This window comes from Polyodon spathula, chromosome 26 (assembly GCF_017654505.1).
Source record: "Polyodon spathula isolate WHYD16114869_AA chromosome 26, ASM1765450v1, whole genome shotgun sequence".
Classification (NCBI taxonomy): Eukaryota; Metazoa; Chordata; class Actinopteri; order Acipenseriformes; family Polyodontidae; genus Polyodon; species Polyodon spathula.
The window spans coordinates 19,292,813-19,315,236 of NC_054559.1; the positions used below are offsets into that span (position 1 = coordinate 19,292,813).

Consider the following 22,424-nt stretch of genomic DNA (forward strand, 5'->3'; position numbering starts at 1 on the left):
TCTTGCATAGGCAAGTTCTCTCTCTTTATAAACCAGGACTGTATGGTAAGGTTTTTGTTTTAACACTGGTTAACATTACAAGCTCTTAAGGTCAAGAGATATTATTGCTGTTCTGGATCTTGTATTATCTCAAATAACGCATATACTGTACTGTATGATATATGTATGTATTATGAGAATGTATGTACTGTATGTTTAAAAACATACAAACATGCTCACACTCTATAAATTCACGCATACACTCATTAGATAATCACGCACACTATTCTAGGCTGTTCTTGAAGGCTAACAGTTGAAACGCTGGAATAAATCACAGCGTGGTTCTTTTAGCACGTACTGTATGTATATTCGGGCAAACATATTTTTTTTCTGCATACACAATTAATGGATATTTGATATTTTGGGGCTGAAGCTAAAGTGCTTTGTGTTCAAACAAGCTCCCAGACAGCAAATAAATAAGTAGGCAATATAAGTAGGCAGTCTAGATCGGTATTGCGACACAGTGAGATTCTTTAGCCTGTGTTTGCCAGCCGGTAACCTTGAGATCTGTGGTTGGATTCAAAGCTTTGTATATTGTTATTTACTTATGGGCTGCCCGAGACGAAATATTGAACTTTAATTCAAGGGTCTGATTCTAGCTGGATTCTTCCAGAGCCGCAGTTTTTTGGGGGGTTCCCCACGTCTCCCTGGAGACACGCGCTCCTCTATTCGACCATTTCGCCTTTTTTGTTTTATCCAAAAAAACGAACCAAATTCCACAATGAATGAGTAACCAGAACAGGCTCCCTTATTAATGTATTCTTTAATATATTTTAAATGGTTTGTATTTCATTTCTCCCTTCTTCAACATCAAAACGAGGTCACGTTTAGATTTTTTTGTTTGTTTTCTGCTTTTTTTAGGTTTTTTTTTTTAATTGTTGTTTTGTTTTAATAAATGTCCACAAAATATTTATAATGTCCTCCACTTTTGAACACTTGAGGTAAGATAAGCAGTCCAACACATAAATAGGTCCCACCAGAAACCTGAGCCGCCGCCTTCTTCAATATCCAGGTTATTCCTGAGGGGGGCCTGTGTGTTCCATGAAATTCCCCCCCTCCCCCCCTCCTCCCTCCCTCCCTCCCTGCAATTGCTGTCCTTTGCTCAAATAAATGGTTTGTTGTTTTGTTTTTGTTTTGTTTAATTTCAAACATGGTTCTATGGCTCAGCAGAGACTGGGGAAGGACAGCAGAATTAGTGTCACGATGACATTTTACGTTGCATAGTGATCGAAGCTTCCTAGATACTCCAGACCTGCTTGATAGCAGAACTGGTACTCGTCCTGAGGAATACAAAAGAGAGAAGAAGAAAAAGCAACACTTAAATGAGACTGTTGAGACCTCTACACCCAAAATGGCTTCTAGACGCCCATGTTGAAATACCAGCTACATATCTAACCAAGAGCTAACTCATTTTATTTTATTACTTAAATCAAATTATAGATGGGACCCCCTTTTTTTATTGTGCTGGCAGTTCAACACTTCAGATAATCCTTTTCTACATTTTTAAATCCTTGGTTGCCACTCCCTTAATTAATAACCTCCATCTGCTGCAAGTAGCAACAGGAGTATGGTCATTTGCCAAGAAGGTTTCCCAGCTGCATTTGGGGAATGTTAACATACTTACACACATCTGATGAACTGCTGAACCTAATCAAAAGACGTCAACATCGTAGTTTACAGTCTTGAAGACGGCTTTGCCTGTACTGTGTATAGATTTCTTAGGGGCACACTTTGTAGGGGTTTCAAGGCGCGCTTGTGACCTGAAGAGTGGTCAGCCCTGATGGTCACTCACCTCTGTCTGCACCATGGCTGGCCGCTGTGTCCTCAGCATCTTGACCGTCTGGAAGATGTCCACCACCCCCTCGTAGCGCATCCTCTCCAGGACTATACTGAGAGTGATGAACACGCCAGTCCGGCCGACTCCAGCGCTGAAACACAACGGGCATGGTTAACAGAGCTCCAGCAAGGGGTCTTTCTTCCTCACATATTATTTAATTGTGTTATTTAATTATTTAGCAGGTGTTTTTATCCAAAAGCTTACAGGGAATACTGCTGTTGAATACAATCAGCAAGTTAACAATAACCAGCTGGCAACGCTCCAAGCTTATAGCTCACAACTTCATGAAGGCATATAAATATAGGCACAAGACAGACACTGCTTGAAACAAGCTCCAAGTCCCTCTGATGACCTGCCAGGTGTGGGCGACGTGCTCCCAAAGGGAGAAGTAACTGAGTGCGGCCTTTACATCTGCAATAACTGGTGCTACATTATTTTGTATAAAGATTCTTGAATATTGAAAATCAGATTAAAGGAACTATGTTAAATTCTGTATTACTGTTTAGACATGAATCATTATAATTACAAAGACAATATATTTTCCTTACAGCCTTGAGCTACCATTACTATGCCGTTACAGTTGACTGCATTGCCAGATTACTCAGATTAGTTGAGTGAGGGATTGAAGACTGCGGGCAGGGCTAGAGCACACGAGAGGATGAAGCAGCGAGGGAATGCTCAACAGAGAACCAGCCAACAAACAACGAAGACAAGCCTGTCACTGCAGGTTCTCCACCGAAACAGAAACGCTGTTCCAACCACCCGGCCACAAACTGTCAACACAGCTCCTGTTCTGATCTACAGTTTGAAATAGATATGCTTTAAAACTGACAGGTATAGGGCGTGCATGAATAAAGGGATTTACATTTGCATTCAGTGGTAGCAATAGCGCAATTAATAACTAAATCGTATTGGCTCCATTAGATAACTATGTAACTGACAATTCAATAGCACAGCCGGCCTACGCAATGCGCTTGAGGCTAGGTAATATCCTATAATGATAGACGACACATGTTGACAGAATGTGTTACTTTGAATTAGCTGACAATAGCTCATGTATAACACATTTACCAGAAAACAATTAAGAATTAGAATCTAATGAAAGCATCTGGAAATGGCAGTAGAAAATATACCACAACAGTCATTGACTTATGACAAAAAGAAAGTATTTACGGTGAGAGTTTCACAGCTTTTACTGTTGCTAAGCTAAATCATTGGTTTTTAATTAAAAACTTGTTTAAAGCTAATTGGTTTCTGTTAAACTCTCTAGAAAGACTTCATTGTGTACTGAAGGATGCTGATTTTCTCCTAGGGTTATCAGAAGTGATATTACAGACAAGCCATCCAATCATATTTCCAGACATAATCAATGTGAACCTTCTTGTTAACATTTGTTAAATTCAAAAACACACACATACACCAGGAAGATGTGCCAGCATAGTTAATAAGAATATGAGAAAGCTGGGCTGCATTGTGTGGGACAGCTCTCTCCTGTGCTCCTCTGTACCTGCAGTGCACAGAGATAGGCCCATCCTGTCCAAACTGCTCCTTGGTTTTGTGCACCTGGCCGATGAAGTCGATGAAGCCCTCTCCTGATTTTGGCACACCCTGCTCGGGCCAGTCTGTAAACTGGAACTGCCGTACTGTTCGAGACTGCCCATCCTGGAGAGACAAGAAGGGGGGCTCTGTGAACAGGTCCGCTTTTAGCAATTCCATTTGAAGCAGTTTCAAAAGGACAATATTACATCACGCGCTGGCAACTACCTTGTTGAAATCAGGTACTAAAATGATCGGCGGTTACCTGCTGGAAAAGCATGGGCAATCACAGAAGAACAAATGTTCTCCTACCTTGTTATCAGATTACAATATAAAGTATTAACCCTGCACCATGCTCAGTTTTACAATAAAGCACCCCCCAGCCTTTTCTTTTTGTTTAACACACTTCTCTATGGTTTAGTGGTCTATCGCTGCAGAAAGCTGGTCCCAAAGGTAGCCCTAGGGCCACAAGGTTCCTGCTTGAAACCTGCCTGACACAGCTTTGTGCTTTGGAGTCAAATTACAGTCACCTTGTTAAGGTTCAATAAGGAATCATTCTTTATTGATAACCACTGATAAACGACACCCTACACCAACACAAACTAATAAGCTGACAACCTTGTCAAAGTATTTCTTAGAAGTTTTACTCGATATTTTTTTGAAGAAGATATGGATAGAAATATATGCAAACAGCTATGTTAAAAGGTTATAGGTCACTGCGCCTTTTAAAAAGTCTCAAGTTGTGCTATTTAGAATCCCACTGGATAGTTAAGTCTGCGTAGCGTGTAGTCCTTTTATTTCTGTATAATGTAACAGGTGACTCACGAAGACATGTGTTTTATTTTTGTGCGTTTCCGGCGTGTTGATTAACCTGCACTCCACTCAGATACTTTAAGTGAGTGAGTAAAAGAGGAGCAATCAATAGGGCAGAAAGCATGAAAAAAAATCTTTTTTCCGAGACAGTGGCAAATTGAATAATCTTCAACAAAATCGATAAAACAAACTGGATTCAAATGAGGAGGCAGACAAGCCCATGCATACATGCCTACTTGTACCAGCGAAGCAAAACAAGAACAAAAGCAAAAAGTTTCAGTGCAAAAGACTTGAGAAACTGACAATACAAGTCTGTTCTTAACCTAGTATCAGAAATCTTGCACATCGTACAAAGCATTCTATCAGAGTGCGTGTGTTTAATATAAATGGAAATTGAAATACTGCTTGTGATTTAAATTGGCGGTTTGAGACAAATCATTAGACAGCTGTGTTATTTATTTGTTTATTTAATTGACGGCTAAACTGCTAATATGCTAAACTTATTATGTCCAATATATTTAACTGGCTACTTATGTACAATATGTGTAACAAGTTTATTAAGAGTGTGTGTGTGTGTGTGTGTGTGTGTGTGTGTGTGTGTGTGTGTGTGTATATATATATATATATATATATATATATATTGGATTTGTGACAATTAAATATAGTAGATTACGCATTTGCCTAGATAGCCAACCATTAGCGGTCTATAACAACAACTGTATCATCTATTTCTACAAGCACTGTTCATGTGCAAGCATCCCACGCTGCTTTTAAAGCAAAACGTAGCGAGCAGCTGGTGTCCAAAATCTATGAAAGCTCTTGTTAGTCTCTTCATTGACACAACGTGGAGGGTTTCATTGCAACCAGAATGAATACCGTATCTTGGCATCAGCTACTTCTACACCAACCGAGCGATATAAAGTAACTGGCTTTGGTATCACAGCTGGGCAATACTGAGTTAACGGTTTCCAACAGCTACGCTTAAAAATGATTAGAACTCACACTCACGTTCAATTCTAACAACTTGGGATTATAATTACTATTATTTTTTTAAATTCCTTAAGAAAGTCTCCTGACAACTTGATCATTTAACAAGTACTCCCGATGACTCTACTATGGAACTGAGTAAGAGCCCAGTGGGTCACCTCGTAGCCAGCGCAGATCTGAGGGGCTTATCTGCTGTGAGCCAGCCTGGAGATAGAGCAGCTATTTCAATGAGCGCTCTTCTGTAAGTCCCCCAGTGGGGATTGGGAAAGCAGTGGGCTGAGGGGTTTAATGCAAGGCTTGGAGACCCAGGGGAACTGTACACTGTATATTGAAAAAAAAAAAAAAAAAAAGAGCCACCAAAAGCCGTTAAAACTGATGCACAGTATGTGGGTACGGTGAGGGGCGGCTGTGATGATGTCATTAAAGTGTCTCCATGGCAACCACCGTTGCCAAGAACACAGGAGACGAAGAGAGATAGGGAGAGCGAGAGAGAGGCGACTGTCGTCTGCATTGTAATTAAATTAGTTATGAAACAAAAGTCACCATTGACACAAAACAGCCATATTTTAAATGTACATACTTAAATGTTTACACTTATAAAAACAGTTTCCTAACAGAGGCAAAAAATGGTTCTTTTAACATTTTGTGGAAGGAACACAGAAAACAGTCTTAAGCTCCTGAAAGAGATGTATTGAACCGGACACATTGCAGGCCACAGTGAGGCTCGGATTGGGTTGTGTTTATGAAGGCCTGAACTCACCCTGGCATCGGTGACCTTGAACTCCCTCAGGATATACTGGGGCATGTTGTATTCAGCCATTGGATCCACCACGAAGTACTGGTACCGGGCAGAGCGCTCTGCTGGCCAGTACTGGTGGCACTTTTCCTGCGGGCACAGAGAAATAAAAGAAAATTGGTATAAAAATAAATAATAATAATAATAATAATAATAATATAATAATAATAATAATAATAATAATAATAATAATGAAATTAACAGAATGACACATTTAAAATCTACTGAATATGGATTCAATATAAATTATGGTGCTGCTTTGCTTTTATCAGATTAAAACTGAATTCAAGGGTAGGTTTTGTAAATAGATGTTTACTTAATAGAAAAAAAAAACAAAAAACAAATTTGACATTGCAAACAGCCATGGTAAAACCTATGGTCACTGAAACTTTAGATGACTTTTGCTTGTTCGGCCTCTCCTGCATTACTTCCTACCCTGCTCTCTCTCACTTAGCTGTCGACACTGGGACATTGAAATTAATCATTAATTCTCATCTTCTGGCTTCCATGGCAACAGCGGGTTGCATTAATAACTGTGCATGACCCCACGACCCCCCGAGCAGTTCCTCAGCCTGTGCAGAGTGCCACAGAGAAACCATTCCTGCTTTGTGAACTGAAATTTAAATGATTACAGAGGCAGAAGTGCCCTCTGTGGCTTGCTTTCCTCAGCAAGGAAATGACATTCTATCATTTAAAGGAGAAGCGTTTTTTTGTCATTTCCGAGCCACAAGAGTAAGGGCCTCATTTCATTTCCTTACTGAGTTACCGAACCTCGATGTTGTATAACGTCCAGTATACTGGACTCTGAAATAGGACATTCAGATATTGTATTATGCCTTTAAAGTGTGATTGGATTACTTTACGTTTTGATCATTGATTTTGTACAGTACGTTTGCTAAAATATATAAAAAAAAAAAAATAAAGAAAAAAATTTGGACTTGGTTTAGGCTTGAAACACCGCAACGACGGTATTTTACGATTTCCTTTTCAATCAGCAGCTTAGAATAGTTTAAGTGGTTCTTTATGGAATGTAATAAACCTTGTGCATCATCTTAAGAGTGGTCATTATCCTATGGTAGATGCCCTCTAAAAGCATCTTTAGCATCTTGAGACTTGCTTTAAAAATGACAAGATTTCATGTCAAGCAGCCAAAGTGATCCAGCAAAAGAAATGACAAAACAGGGATAAAAAGCTTGAAAACGTGTCTCACCCTCCCCATTTCTCGTAGTTTAGTCAGCATCACCACGATGGTGGAGTTATTTTCCCACAACATCCTCCAGAAGTCCTCTGTCGTTTCTGCCAAGGGTCCTTGCGTGGCAATGTAGGCTTTTTGTTGCCTGTGAAAAAGGACAGGAAATAAAATTAGGTTATATTTCAGGCTGCTGAAATATAAGACTATACCATTTCGACTGGGGGGGTGTGGGGTGTGTGGTTACCTGTAGCCGTCGATGAAGCTGGCGTTGATGTAGTCCGAGCCCTCCACCCCTCGGATTGGTTGTAGGCACACCCTGGTCGTCTCGTACGGCATGATGTTGACCAGGCGGTTCTTGAATTTGTTGCAGGGAAGGTTGGCACTTATGAACCTAGACGTGTGGGCTTTCGAATTGGCAAGGCGCTGCAGTGGATACAGGAGAAAGATCAATAAATAAGGCATTGATGTGCTGGAAAGAACCCATGCTGGATTTGTTTCAAAACTGTCGCTGCTCGTCTCCGTAAAACGTCTTTTTTCGACATTACTGTGGGTATTGTTTTGATATCATTGCTTTCACGGCTTGGGTCATTTATCGACTCCCGTATCAAAACACACAAAGAAAGAACTGTAACGTTGACTCAAATCTGCTGAAGGGGATCTTGTACAAAAGATCCAAATAAAAATGCAGTTTTTAGGTCAGTTGTGTGAATAAATTGTCCCTTGACTGTGGCTCTTATACATGGATGAGCAAGCAGTATATTATCTTTCTTGTATTTTTTCAGTTCTCTGGCTGAAATTCTTCACACTTGAGGATAGTCATTCTATTAAATGAACCGCATTTCTAGATAGCCCTCAGATCAGCAACTCAGATTTTTCACAAGGAGGCATTTTCTCAAACTATCAGCTCTCATTACTTCAGCAATTTGTGCCTGTAAGGTTTCTTACTGAGAATGATTATCTGGGTCAAGCTTAACAGGTTTTTAAAAAAATTACAATCTCTTTGAAAATATTTCTTCCAGCTTCTTTTGCCAGTTGAATTCGACAATGCAAAAACATTCTGCTAAGTCCATTATGTACCAGGTTTACAAACTGATGTCAAGATGCATTTCTGAAGTAAGACTGTGTTAGACATGGCCACCGGGAGTGTGCAACTATCATTTCTGCCCTCTCTGCAACTGTGACAGTAAATGGGAATCAAAACCACCGTACATCACAGATCCAGCTGGAAAAAGGTTGTAAGCCTAACAGCAATTATCTAAACAGAAGAAAAGCAATACAGGAGAATACTACACCAATATGATATTAAACAATTAAGAAATGAAATAGCAAGAAAACCAAGTTGGAATGCCCCCACCTTGAATTCCAGCTCCATGCCGGTGACATGCTCCCCAGTCTCGATCTGAGACAGCTTCTGGATGTAGGTGTAGAGGCTCCGAGCCGCCACCTCTGTGTTCCCACAAGCCACTGCTTCCAGGAGGGAGTCGTGAATGAAGCTGTACTGGTCCTCCGTCTGCACCATGTAGTTCCGCTGTGACCTCATCAGGGTCACGTGACCGTAGATGTCCACCGTCTTCTCGTGCTTGATCCGCTCCAGCATGGCATCGATGACGATGAAGCAGCCAGTGCGCCCCACCCCAGCGCTGCGGGAGAAACCGTACAGCATGAGGCATGCTGGGAGAAAGGCCCAGGCTAGCACATGGTCAGCCCCAGGTAAGTAACGATCTACTGAATAATCCCACAGGCTGTTACAGCTTTACCCAGTCAACTGTTCTCCTCATTGCCACCGCAACGCTCGTGTTTCATTGGGAATACTTTTTTTGCTCTCACCTGCAGTGGACGATGATTGGCCCAGCGTCTGGGGGGTTGCAGGTTTTCACTCGACGCAGGAACGCCAAGAATGGGGTGGGATACTCGGGAACGCCGTGATCCGGCCAGGCTGTGAACTGGAACTGCCGTACTTCCCTTTTCTCACTGGAGCCATTCTGGAACACCGGGAAAAATGAAATTTTTTATATCACATGTATCGAAGGTGAAGATCTGGTCTGTTGTGGTCAATGCAGCTTGCTTACTGCCTGTGTTATAAACTGCACAGGTCATGGCTCACCACTGGGTATATTGCAGAATACATCTTCATGGTTACAAAAGTTGTAGTAAAGTGGTCCTACCCATCCAGTTTATTTCCAGTATATAAAGGACCACTTTTAGATGGTGTGGTGGTTATCAGCAATTCTACATATACTGTATTGTACTGCAGTGTATGAAACGGGCAGATACAAAACCCAAGCGTTCCACGTCAGACACGGTCACAGTGAGAAACAGGTTGATTAAACGCTTCAACGAGCAGACAAAACAAAAGCAAGGCGTCAATTTAAAACATTAAAACCATGGCAAAGCTCAACTTGCACAACATTACGCAGACAACCCCATCCACTTTGCAAACTCAGCCATTAAGAAGATTGCATTGCCTGATGAACTGGCACCTCGAACTGCGATTAGAAGTTAAAACGTCGGCTATTCTGGAGAGAACTTGAACGTGTTCAGAATTGTTAAGGCCTGTCTGAAAGCTCTGTTGTTTTTAATATCACTGGACAGGAGATGCAGGTACCCCTATTATGTGCCCAAACATTTCTTCCAATTATTTAGCTAAGTGCCTTTCTTTGGCAGGAGGTCATGGTGGTAGATTGAGTACAAAGAAAAAGTTAATTTGATGCAAGCGCCTCTTAAGAAAACAGAATTTATTAGCCTCTTTGAGCTGGCTTCCGTGTCGTGATGATTAGAGTGGCTGAAGAGATTGGATTGCTCTCAAGGTCGTCAAGTGTTTCAAGAGGACATTAAAATGCACCACTCTGCTAAAGCTGTTCAGCGGCTCCTTCCGATTACACTGCAGAGAACTTGATGCATGCAGACCGCATGGATGGGATGAAGAACCCTGTTCAGTTGAAGCTTGATCCATTTCAGGTTTTACAATGAGCTCCAAATGAGTGGAAATAGAGGAGTCCCAAACCTCGGGGTGGTTTGTATTTACCTTGTGCAGGGAGAATGTACGGACGCAGAAGGTGGCAAGTTCAATGGTGTCTAGGAGCGTCACCTGGGTCATCCCATAGGTTTCTGTGCCTCGACCAGGCCAGTACTGGTCACATTTGATCTGTAAGAAAGAGAAGGTCAAGTTAAATTAATATCGGTCCCACTTTTCCATCTTGCCTCAGGTTTAAAAAAAAAAAAAAGTTGAATATATGTAAATACGCTTTTAACTCAAAGAAAGTATTCCTTGCATCTAAGCAAGTGTTGTTTACAGTTATACCCTATAGAATTAACTAATTTTGCTTCATAAAGACTACTGAATAATTTTACATCCACATACTGAATTACATAACGCTTTGTAGTTTTGCTTACACTGAACGAATGGAAAAATGTGACATTTTTGAAATCTAACGTAATACTACTGTATTACTATTATGGCTTCCAGTAGACTTTTGTGTTTCATTTTGTAGTTTCTTTGATTACATATTGTTAAATAAAATATCTAAATTATGTTCATAATAGGTTTTTTTTAATGTCTCAATCCTAAAATTCTAGGTGATACAAAACTTTTGGCCACAGAAATCCAGCATGAAATACTGTACTACTATTATGGCTTCTGGGAGAGGTAAATGTGCCGTGGGCAATACAGTAATTTGCAGAAGCAAGTATAGCACAACTCTTACATTTGCAAAAACTAAATAAGGGAATTATAATGAGTAACTGCATTTTTTTCCCTAGGAGCAGTATCTTTGACAGGAGGGGATAAGAGTACATTAGATAAGCTGAGGAAGATGTTCCAGATGACAGTACTTTCCATGACGGGCTTAGCTTCAGCTGCTCCTCCAGGCATTAATGACTTGCAGAAATGAGATCTGTAGCGAGATCTTTTCTAGTTACCATAAAATGAGATTACTGAAACGCTCAGCGGGCATTCCCACACATTCCGAGGGTCTAGTTTGAGCCCCGGACAAGCGTGACAATGGGCTCAGGTTGCCTTAATGCGTTTCTATTTGTTTGCTTTATTTACAGCCAGAGCTGTTTTTCTGCATTCGATTTCCTTGTCTTTATTTTTTAATAATGTGGCCCCAGTGGTAATATTTCAACCAGGCACTGATTTATCCTCTAGTTGAGTCGGATGGAGCACAGTGGCTGCCTGCTCTGTAACTTCCTCTCCATCTCTCCTCCCAGTCATGTGATCGTGACGGCCTCAATCCCCGCCCCTCTCGCCTCTTTCCTCTCACCCGTGACTTCTCCTCCAGCTTAGTCATCATGACCACAGTGGCCGCCCGCTGCTCCCACAGCATCCTCCAGAAGTCCCCAAAGGTCTCTGGCAGAGGCCCCTGGGTGGCGATGTAGGCGTTCTGCTTGCGGTACCCATCAATGTAGTTGGAGTTGATGTAATCACTCCCGGTGATGCCTGCCGGAAAGCAAGAGGAAGGCAGTTAAGGACACCGCCCCCGTGTGGTTAGGAGGCCATACGCTTTACCTCTTTATTTTCAATTCATTAGGTTTCTTATGGGTTGTGGGTTTCATAAATGAGAACATGATGGGTGTCACTGAAGAGTGCTTTAAAAGGTGCAAGGCCAATCCTGATACAATGTGACAAGTCTGCAAGGTGTTTAAAAGTGTCCCGGATTGATCTTTCCTCCATGATTACCAATTCACATTCCTGCATTGATGTTTGTTCTCCTGAATGGCTCATAAAACCATTGAGACGGTTCTTAGTAAAAACATTAGGAATTGATCTTGAATATGAGAGAACCTGCAAGTGGGGCCAATTAACTATTTGCAGAGCACATGTTTGGCATTTTGCATTACAAATGAATCCCTCTCGTAACAACACATTGTAGGGATTACCAATGTTTTGCTAAACCCCTGCATTCCTTTGAAAGACAGCTATGCATACATGTGTGTGTGTGTGTGATATACAATATATCACACACACACACATCTATATATATATATATATATATATATATATATATATATATATATATATATATATATATATATATATATACATATGAGAAGGACTTATCTGAAATGATCCTGGAAAAGCCTACAGCTCATCAGAGATGCTCTAAATCAGTCTGGGAGCTTGCTAATGGCCTGCTCTTCGCGATATCTTTCCTATTTTTTTTTTTTTTCCTGCTGTATAAATCAGAATAAATGCAACCTCTTCCCACCAAGTCTGGGATTCAGAAATAATTTATGAAGGGGCTGAAATTTCCATCCTCATTTTTTTTATCCTGCACCACACTGAATATAAATCTAACTCCAGGTATCATTGCTGGAACCTTAGAAACTTTAAGGGATTATACATGTAGCTAGGCATCTTAACCTTTAACACCCCCTTTTCACATACTATACTGAATAATTTACCTGGACCTTCCCTATACACCCTGCTTTGTAAGACTGTCCTGCAATGAAATACAGTGTGTGCCCTTAAAGTTGTATTTTCAAACAGTTCTAGCAATGATACTTTGAAGACCATAGAAAACTATAACAGGCAAATCTGTAAAAACATTAACCTGAAGGTGTGAAAAAGCAATTGTAGAAAAACATAATGGTGTGTAATGCATTCTTTCTTTCTTTTTGTCATACCTATTTGAACTTAGAGGAAATTACCACTGAATTACCACTAAAATCAAACTGTAAAATGGAAATTTTGGAGATGATGAATTTGTGCATGCCTTTTGTCCTTTTCCTATCCATACTGTGCCACTTTACAAGAGATTGACCAGTGCACTGGCACAGATGGCATGATTCTGCAAGGGTTTATCAGTGTATACTGAGCATGGTAGCATTCTACCACTAGTACCAACCAGTGCCTCTGTCTTTGTGTTTCCAGTGTAGAGCCACAGCATTGCTATTGTTGTGCCAATGCTATACTTCCATTGAAGAACTTGGTAAGGCCAAAAACAGCCCATTCAGTCTGTTAAGGGACAGGTTAAACCTAACACTTCACGACTCACCCTCGATGGGCGACAGGATGACCCGCGAGTGATCGTACGCGATGACGTTGGCGTAGCGGTTCTTGGGTTTGTTCACTTCCAGGTTAGAGTGCTCCCAGGTGAACTGCTGCCCCGGGTCGATGGACTGTGGAGGCAAACAAACAAGCAGACATGCTTCTAAATGAAGTTACTGACAAACGCCTGCCGTTAAACATCTAGAGCGGTGCAATATACAGTAGACTCTCGATAATCCAGACCAGACTATATTCTGAATAACGCTACCGTAACCAAACTCTGAAATCATGTCAAAGGGAATATTAAATCTTAAAAAAAAACATCTCTGTGTTTTTCTTCCAAATATTTCTTACTTCAGACTTCCTCTACCTTTACAAATCCGGCTGAGCGTTTTGAAGTGAAGGCTCAATACATCGGAACCACAGAAGAAAGCAAAAAAACCAAACTGCTTAATCTGAACAGTCATCTTCCAACTGCTTCAAACTAGCGGGTGTCTGCAGTGACCTAGCCCCTGAGGGTGGAGGTTGTAGCCGGTTCCTGGGTGCAGGAATAGGGGAGCAGCCAGGGCTAGTGTTCTCTGACTGGAGGAAGGACGGGAGTCAGAGGCATGTGGCTGTCAGCCAATCCCCGTGATTTAGCCTTGCAGCTCTGCTGAGCTTTCCCAGCTGGGAAAACAAGTTAATTAGCTTCATTTTGCAACAAGGTGCTGAGCGACTTCCATTAAAAACATGCCCGTTGCCAGAGTCTGTCCTTCCCGGAACAGCCCATACCTTCTTACGAGTACCACAAAGCAACTTGTACGACATGCCTATATATGTGTATATGTGAAGCTCTCTTATCAGCACATATCCATTTCTTTTTTTTTTTTTTTTCATTGACATGTAATAGCTCTGCAGCAGGCATCTCTACAAAAAAATGCAAGGCGCTGTATTATTCTTCCATAAGTGCAAACAGTAGGTGAAGTTAGAGTGCATTTTGATCACTTTCTAAGCTTCAAAAGTGTAACTCTGCTTTGCATTTCAACTTAAATTTGTTTTGTTCTGTTAAATGACGCTGTTTTGGCAAATCTGCACAAAATTAGACCTTTCTTAGTAATTGCTTAGTAAACTACTGCATCTTTTTGTGGGGATACTCCTTTATCAGCAGCACCATGTTTTGGGACCTAAAACACCGAAATGGGATAATAGGAGGATGCATTGTTATTGGGGACATTTTTTTTTTTTACTTTTTTTTGCCAATTCTGTACCTTTAATTTTTTTTTTTTTTTTTTTACATTTTACCATGTTCTGAATTCTGTAAACAATTTAAAAATAATATTCTTCAAGTTCTAAGCTTTTAAATTGAGGTTTGATGGTGATCTGATATCATGTGAATGACCTATGACTATTAAAAAAAAGTTTGTGCATTTTCTTAAAAAAATTCCCCCAGCAAAAAACTCCCTTGAACAGGGTTAATACCTTCTGACTATATCTCCACTGGATAGAACATTTAAACATGCTTCTTCTGGACTTCTTGTAGTGGGTTTCCAAATAATTGCGCATTAATAACGTTCTCATACTCATGCCTGCGCTCAATCCCTGCAATCTCTCCACACATCCATTTCATTAGAGCACCTTTATTACATTCTTTCTAAGAGTCAGGGCTGAGGGAACGTCAGATATTACATTATGGTAATGAGGGCTGATTCAGCAGGGCCGTTTGACTATCGGAAGCTTGCTCATTTATAACAATAGATCTGGAAATCTGACTAAGTTGAATCTGCCAGCATATACATATAGACGCTGCACATATAAATTGCCAAGGTGGTTCTGGCAGTCGTCTTTAGCAGTTCCTGCAGGTTTGTAATTGAAAACGTCACGCTTAGGGATTTCTGGATTTTTCAACTTTAGCGCATCATCAGACAAAATTGCACTGAACTGTACTGAAAGGAAATGAATACCACACTTTTCCCCATTGTTTATTCAATACCTATTAGGAGTAGAAAATGAAACAGTTCAAGCATATTTTGAAGGTAAACAGCTACACAGAATATTGATGGCTGTAACTCGATGTTTATATTGTATGAAGTAAACAGCAAGAAGTGGGAAATCGACGACACTTTGTGAAGTGAGGATTTTAGTTTTTTTTAAATCAAAATGAGTAGAAACCCATTTGTTTACCAATATAAACTCTATGACATCTTCCGTTCCATTTAATTGATTAATTGGACTATTAAACTGAAAACTGTGGAGCATAAGAACATGAACGAGAGAGGGCCAACCCCAACCCCAATCCCAACCTCAACCCCTTCAGTGCCAGTCAGTGTCCTAGTAGCTGGTTCATTTTAAAGTCCGGTGTTTAAGGATGCCAGTGTTTCAGCATCAACGACATGGCTTGGTAACCCATTCCACACCATCACCACTCTCTGTGGTCTTTGATCCTCTGTCCTAAGTCTGTCTCTTTCCACCTGTGTCCTTTGCTCCTGGCTTCTGCCTAAGGCCAGCTCCCTTTAAGATTTAAAATCAAATGCCCCCCCCCCCTCCCCCAAACAGGCTAAATAAAGTCAGTTCTTTCAATCTCCTCACGCCTAATTTATCTGAAAATCAACTGACGAACTGCTATCTGAATGTATTGACACTATGTCACGGTTTTTAAAGGGGACGGCAGGTCCTGACGCCCTGTCAGTCGGCGTTGCTGTGCTGAGTGAATGGCTGCCCGAGCCGCGCCGTTCCTACCTCGTACTCCTGGGACAGCTTCAGGTTGTCGTTCGCCTTCAAGCACTCTGTGTGTTCCGCCAGGTCGGCGATGGGGATCGGAGGATGATTGAGCATGCCTGCCGCAGGAAGGACAGAACAAGAGAAAGAAAAGAGAGATACCATCAGGAGGATGGTCCTCAGGTCACAAAAACACAGGGAACACAGACAGACAAAGACAGCCTGAAACGGAAGGTCTGTGTGTATATATGTATGTGTATATATATATATATATATATATATATATATATATATATATATATATATATATATATAAGCATATACATACAGTGAGGTTTATGAGTGATGTTAGGATGTTAGGAATAGCTCAGGGCTCGAAATGACCATTAGAAACATTGCAGTAATGCTACAATCATGGTTTTGTCTGCAGAGGTGATCCCTTATAGAACCAATATAAAGTACTGTCTATTTATCACACTGATGAGAACACAGACGGAAAAGTTTGTCTACTTGACTTAGTTTTAAGTTGCAATTTTTTATTTTTGATTCAGCGAGGTGCACACGAGGCAAAATATATTAAATATATTAAAAAAAAAAAAAAAAAATAATAAAAAAATCTACTGAACTTAGGAGGACCTTGCCCAAAGTGAAAGAAATAAAAGAACACAAGTAGGGCTTTTTAGAATTCGATGCAGGGTAATTTCAAGTATAAGCTAACATACAATACGTGACCATTAGCCTTGGGAGGAATCTATAGAACTGAAAATGAGGATTGCAATGCCTTCTCTAACAGCACTTGCTTTAATGCTGGTGCCTTAACGGATTAAAAATGCTTGCAAAAAAACCTCCCAGCATCAGCACTAAAAAGAACATAATACTCTTTATTATTAGAAGTTATTATTTTTGTCAAAGCCCTCTTTCTATCTAGCTTTTAACTGCATCTATCAACTTTTACAGAGCAAGTCAAACATTTTATTCATCTAACCCCCTAAATGTTATCTACTCAAGTCTGAAAATGAACGCCATTCTTTTTACACTAAAACTTTTATATTAACAGTTGGGTGCGCTCTTAATTCCTGCAGAGAGTAACACAGTACAGAATGCCATTGTTAAAAAACAAAGAAACTTGATTAACCGTGTCCTTGTGTATTAGTTTAAATTTGGACCTTTAAGACTCTAGCAGGATCGGTAATCTCATCTATTAAAATCATCAATCCCTTTTTAAATATGAACAGTCTTTACCAACCCCTGCAAACATCACTAGCTAATTTCGAGCCCTGCTGGTGATCCGAAGGCAGTGCAATGGCGTGATTTAAGTGGTTCATTTCAGACAGACGACTTGAGCACACATATGGCAAAGCAAGCATGACATCATCAGTTCCTCCCCCCGCCCCACTTTCGTTATTTTCTTTTTTGAAAAGGTTGAGCACCCACAATGCACTTTACCAAATCTGCTTGACTATATGTGGAACACAATCAGAGAGGCTGGTGGGATTTCTTCAGAACCTCCAATAGACAGAAGCGATCCCTTTCTGAGTAAACCAGACCGCAGTTAGCCGGAACTTGATTGTCGAAAGGTTTAAGCGCTTGAGAACTGACCTGAAAGCGAAAATCGGCCAACTTTCCAAACGCTGTGTCTCCTATGAAGGTTGCTTTATTCTGCGACTCCCAACAATACTTCCTCAGGCTGTTGCAGAACAACTGACAAGGAGGAAAGCACCTTTCCCATCAAGGGTTTGAGAGATGCAGAGACTACAGCTTTTACTTAATCAAATTCAGAAGCACGTTTAGGTATTACCCCCCCCACCCCCGCCGACTGTAAGACTCCAGCCCCACTTCGAACTGAAACCAAAGAAATGCAATAACAGTGGGGTACTTTAGATACGCGAGACAGGTGAATCCTGTGGACTATACTAGGGTTCTATATGAATGCTGAGTTTGGCGTTGGTATGCCTTTTCTCCTTCTTGAAAAAAAACAAGGAGAACCATTGCCTCTTTGCTGTACTGTACATCATGCTGCAATGTTTCTGTGATATTTTCAGTCAATTAGGCTTTGCTGCTCCTTTTATTTAAACAACAGGGAACCCCACTGATGCTAAAATGACACAATCAAAAGATTGTCACAGCTTACAATTGTGCATAATAAACACAAACTTGTGACAAAGCCACTTGAATACAAGACATCTACAGCAACCAGCAGATTCAGTCAAATTAAAAATGAGTGAATGGAAGGTCACTGCGTGGTAACATCTACGTCAAACTATTCTACGTTATTATTCTATTTCTCAGAGATATATACAATTAATTGATTATTCTCTGGATGCGCTAAAACAACATTTTTTGTTGGTCTTGTGACCACTGCCAGCCCTCTAATTAAGCTGAAAAGTCACTGGAGCTGACCAATCCGCAAACACCAGGCCTGGGCATCTTACTATGATGTTCAAAACTGATCTCAGGTGTTGAGTTTAACTGCAAAAACAAAGGCAGTTTATATTCTGAAAATACCAACTATAAACTGGAAGAATACACAGACAACATTACAAGGGCATTGCATTTCCAACATTCTTGAATCCCACCATTGCATTAATACAGTTCCACTTGATTTCACAGTACTGTCTGATATTGTGCTGTCACTTTACAGGTATATTTAACAGTTATTCTTCTTGTGTGGTTGCTGCAGGTATACAAATATACTTTATACAGTATATGCAAGATACGTGCAAAACATTTTGAAACCTTTCCTTTAAAGGAAACTTTTGAATTGTTTTTGAAAACTCTGACATGACCTTATACTGCAACTCAATGTCATTCAAGCAACTTTTAAGATTAATATTTTAAGTACTTTTGGCAGAGAACACATCTTATTTGGTACTCAATTATGCCTTTCACTCAGATTATTTTACTTCACTGAATTAACGAACTAAAAACTATACTTTCTTTAAACCAATCGCTTAACCTTTCATAATGTAACCCTCTCACTCCACTTCACAAATGCTTAATACCCTCCATATGTTTTAACTGCAATTCCTTGCACATTTCCAACATATACTGTACATAGTCATTTGAAACCGACTCTCACGACAGCACAATAATGACAAGCATGGAAAATGAAGGGGAACACTCAACCCGATAATTGAAGTGAATACATTTTTAAGAAACCATGATGTCATCTATAGACTAATTAGCTGGGCAGTTAGATTAATGAGCGAAGGGAAAACCAGTTCATTTAGTAGCAACACATCGTTAGCGAAGCCACAAGTGATTAGCAACCCAAGGGTGGTCATTGAACTGCAATAGTAGAAAGCAAACAGCAGTAACTAGTTCTCATCTGAAGGAAACCTCATTGATCAGAATGGATTTGAACAATAGATCTTTACTGTACCTGCACTGGGGTCAATAGCAAGGGGATTTAAGGCAGTATTGTAGGTAATACTGGTTATATTTTTGGCACCGATATATTACATATTGGACACGGTGCAGCAAAGGGTTAATCCATCAATACCACCTTAAAAAGCAGTTGTCAGAGCTGTCGTAGCTAGTGCATTCTGCTTCTTGCTTAGATTCACGTTGTGTATGCTTTTCTGTTTAGTCATCACATCTTGGTGATTTTTATAAGTTTAAAGCAATACATTCGGTAAGATAACTGTGATACTATGGTAAACGTTGATCCAATGGCTTGATTTTCATTGCTTAGTATTATGGGCTCCCATCTGTCTGTATCTGTGTATCAATCTCTCCTGTAAGAAGCCCCAGCTTGGTTGTTGCTCATTCTCGGCATGCAATCTAAGTTTGCTTATTAATGTTGGTGTATTTCTGAGTAAAAGCCTTTCAGAGACGATTCTCTGTGTTGTGTTTAACAGACTAACACTCTGAAAATCTCCACTTAAGGTTTTTTTTTTTTTAAATTACAGATCTGTTTACCACGGAGGAGATTTACAGTAATCTGAAGTTTGGTGTCTTCAGCTCATCCTAATTAAGTTACTGAGAAATTAATTAAAAAAAGATTTCTTGGTCTCCCGGCTCTCACTTTTCTGTAATCTCTGAAGTCCAGCAGTAGATTGGTCTATATTGAAGTTTGAGCCAATTATTTTTCACTGTATGCTGTGCAATAAAAACGTCACAACTATCAGCATTTTCATTCGGTCTTAAATAATATTGTTTTGCCAAAATGTAAAGTTTCATTTTAATTACACATGTGGTTAAACAGTAACTCATGTGTATAATTAACAGTATATCTAACATCACTTGAAGTGCAGAGCTGGCAAATCTCCAGAGAGCACTTGAAAGATTACCTCTATCTACTTGCATGTCGACAACGTGCAATGCTTTCACATGGTGTGATGTCTTTCTGCAGTGCACTGTACTGGATTTCTCTAGTGCAAAATGGACAAAACTAAATGATGCATGGTTGCAAAACCAGGGGTTATGTTTCTACTTCTGAAAGCCATACAAAACTTTCTGTATACTTTTATAATAAATAAACCTGCAATATTTAACAACCTTCTCTAGGCTCTTTGATCTTTGCAGTCCTCTAGGTTGAGTGGATATTTAAATGTTAGCCCTATAGATAATCTGGAGCCATCATCAAAGCATTAGCATGTTCACATTCTCATAGCACGCACCAAGGGTATTATAGCAGGGAAGGTGCCCATTAATATAGTGCATTAACATGAGCCTGCTTGTGTTTTGACAGTGAGCTCCGAGCAGTCTCCACGAGCTCTGAAGAAATCTTCAGCACATTCAGTTATAACTAACAAAAAAAATATCCACCATACAAAGATAAAAATAAATCGGGGGTGTAGTCCTAAATCTGAAGGTACAGGAACACCACTAAATTTAAGATTTTATGATGCAAGAATTACGAATTCACATTGTATTTGTACACTGGACTTCTAGCAACACATACTGTGTACTAGGCAATGCATTAGTCTAATTTCTGTGTCGTTCTCCAGCTTATCGGAATGCTTTACTTTATGTGTCTGTGTGTCAGTGGCTCTGTTTGTGTGCACAGTCGGAGTCAACGCGCTGTGGCTGTCGTCTTCATCAGCCTTTATAGCCTTCTTAAAAAAGTAGTTTGTAAGAAGTTCCTTTTCACTGCATGAAGAGGACTGCTGACTTAATCAGACAGCAGTGCGGGGGATGGGAGTCATGTGACTGCTGTAGAAAAAAGCGGACCGGTGTTCCGGCACGATCCTTGGAATAAATCACACACAGAAGGTAAATACAAGCAACGAGGCTCAGTATCTGTTTTTAAGAACATAAGGAAACCTATCTCCCCCTGTCTTGCAATCAGATTTAGTCCCCAGTACTGTATGCGAGACCCCAGCAGTTGTAGTTTCATCTCAGTGAGAATGTTTTTGATATGAGAGTGGTGGGGTCTGCAGTGCAAAGACACTTGGGTGTGACACAGTGAAAGTGTGAAACCTGGGAATTATGAGCAGCCAATAGTCTGAAAAAGCACAGCAAACTAGAAAATAATAATACTAATAATAAAACAAAAAGAAAAGAAATGCAAAGTAGAAAGATAAAGTGCAAAAGACACACACAGGAACTAACTTTCAAAGTCAAAACCAGGATCACTGAGAGGGCTGCTCAGACCAGAATCTGTGAAAAACAGCAAAATAAAAAAAAAAAAAAAAAAAAGAAAACCGTTTGTTTGTTGGTTTTTTTTAATGCTGATGAAGAAAAAAAATAAAAAAAATAAATAGAACTTAAAAAAAGGTCAACGTAGCTCTGGAAGAAACCAATGAATTGCTAAAACACTCTTATTGGACGTATTCTTATCTCCAACAAATTCTACTCTTTTTTTTTGTTTGTTTTTTTAATTGGTTTTAGGGGGGTGTGCAGCATTTTCGGATTTGTAACTTTTCCTTTAAGAAGGTTACAATAGATTGCTGAAGGTTAAAGGGGAAGTTATATAGATTTCAGCCATAATATTCTTTTTTTGGTATTTGCACAACCCTAATTCAGTCACGGGCACAGTAGTGGCACACTATATCAATACTGCTGGTTCCAACCAAGCAAAAATGGAAGGATTTCTTGTCATAAAATTTTGCATCATCTTGCATGGTCTAGTGATCTTAAAAGGACTAATAAATCAATGTGGTAAATATTATCTTGACATGCCTGGCTACGTGTTGTTCTAGTCCCTGTGTTTTGGTGAACAAAGAAACTCCAGTTCAACACAATCAAACAGAACCAAAATAAATCCATCATACTTCAGAATAATTATCCTCACCTTACAATTTATTTAAAAAACTGAATAACACTGCAAAAGCAGAATGTAATAAAATGAGGGGGGGGATATGGAATATACATCATTAACTCAATTGGGTAACGGGAAGTATAAATATGTATTATTGACTGTGCTATTAATATTCCCATGATGTATGACCCTCAGAGTGTATTTCCTGATGCATACTTGCCGTTTCTTGCCTTAGGACCTCATGGAAAATGAGGTGCTGTCACATCAATGAATAATACTGCAGTTTTAATTAGAAGAAATAAAGAATGCATTAATGAATTAAGGCTTTTTGCTAAC

General features: G+C 39.9%; 1 protein-coding gene across 21 annotated transcripts in view; it reads right to left on the bottom strand.

The window, feature by feature from the left end:
• Positions 1-1,099: 1,099 nt before the first annotated feature.
• LOC121300694 (receptor-type tyrosine-protein phosphatase S-like) overlaps positions 1,100-22,424 on the bottom strand; it is a 139,987-nt gene continuing 118,662 nt past the window's right edge. For 6 of the 21 annotated variants that reach the window (XM_041229381.1, XM_041229370.1, XM_041229375.1 and 3 more), the window contains 13 exons: positions 21,440-21,487; positions 15,905-16,002; positions 13,197-13,320; positions 11,463-11,638; positions 10,226-10,345; positions 9,028-9,182; positions 8,555-8,840; positions 7,445-7,623; positions 7,219-7,345; positions 5,973-6,098; positions 3,384-3,538; positions 1,832-1,967; positions 1,100-1,319 (listed from right to left, as the gene is read on the bottom strand). In XM_041229381.1, the coding sequence (XP_041085315.1) occupies positions 1,251-1,319; positions 1,832-1,967; positions 3,384-3,538; positions 5,973-6,098; positions 7,219-7,345; positions 7,445-7,623; positions 8,555-8,840; positions 9,028-9,182; positions 10,226-10,345; positions 11,463-11,638; positions 13,197-13,320; positions 15,905-16,002; positions 21,440-21,487 (1,799 nt within the window). In that variant the 3' untranslated portion in view covers positions 1,100-1,250. The remainder of the gene's footprint in view (positions 1,320-1,831; positions 1,968-3,383; positions 3,539-5,972; positions 6,099-7,218; positions 7,346-7,444; positions 7,624-8,554; positions 8,841-9,027; positions 9,183-10,225; positions 10,346-11,462; positions 11,639-13,196; positions 13,321-15,904; positions 16,003-21,439; positions 21,488-22,424) is intronic. The other 15 variants (XM_041229380.1, XM_041229379.1, XM_041229377.1 and 12 more) reach the window with 4 other exon arrangements.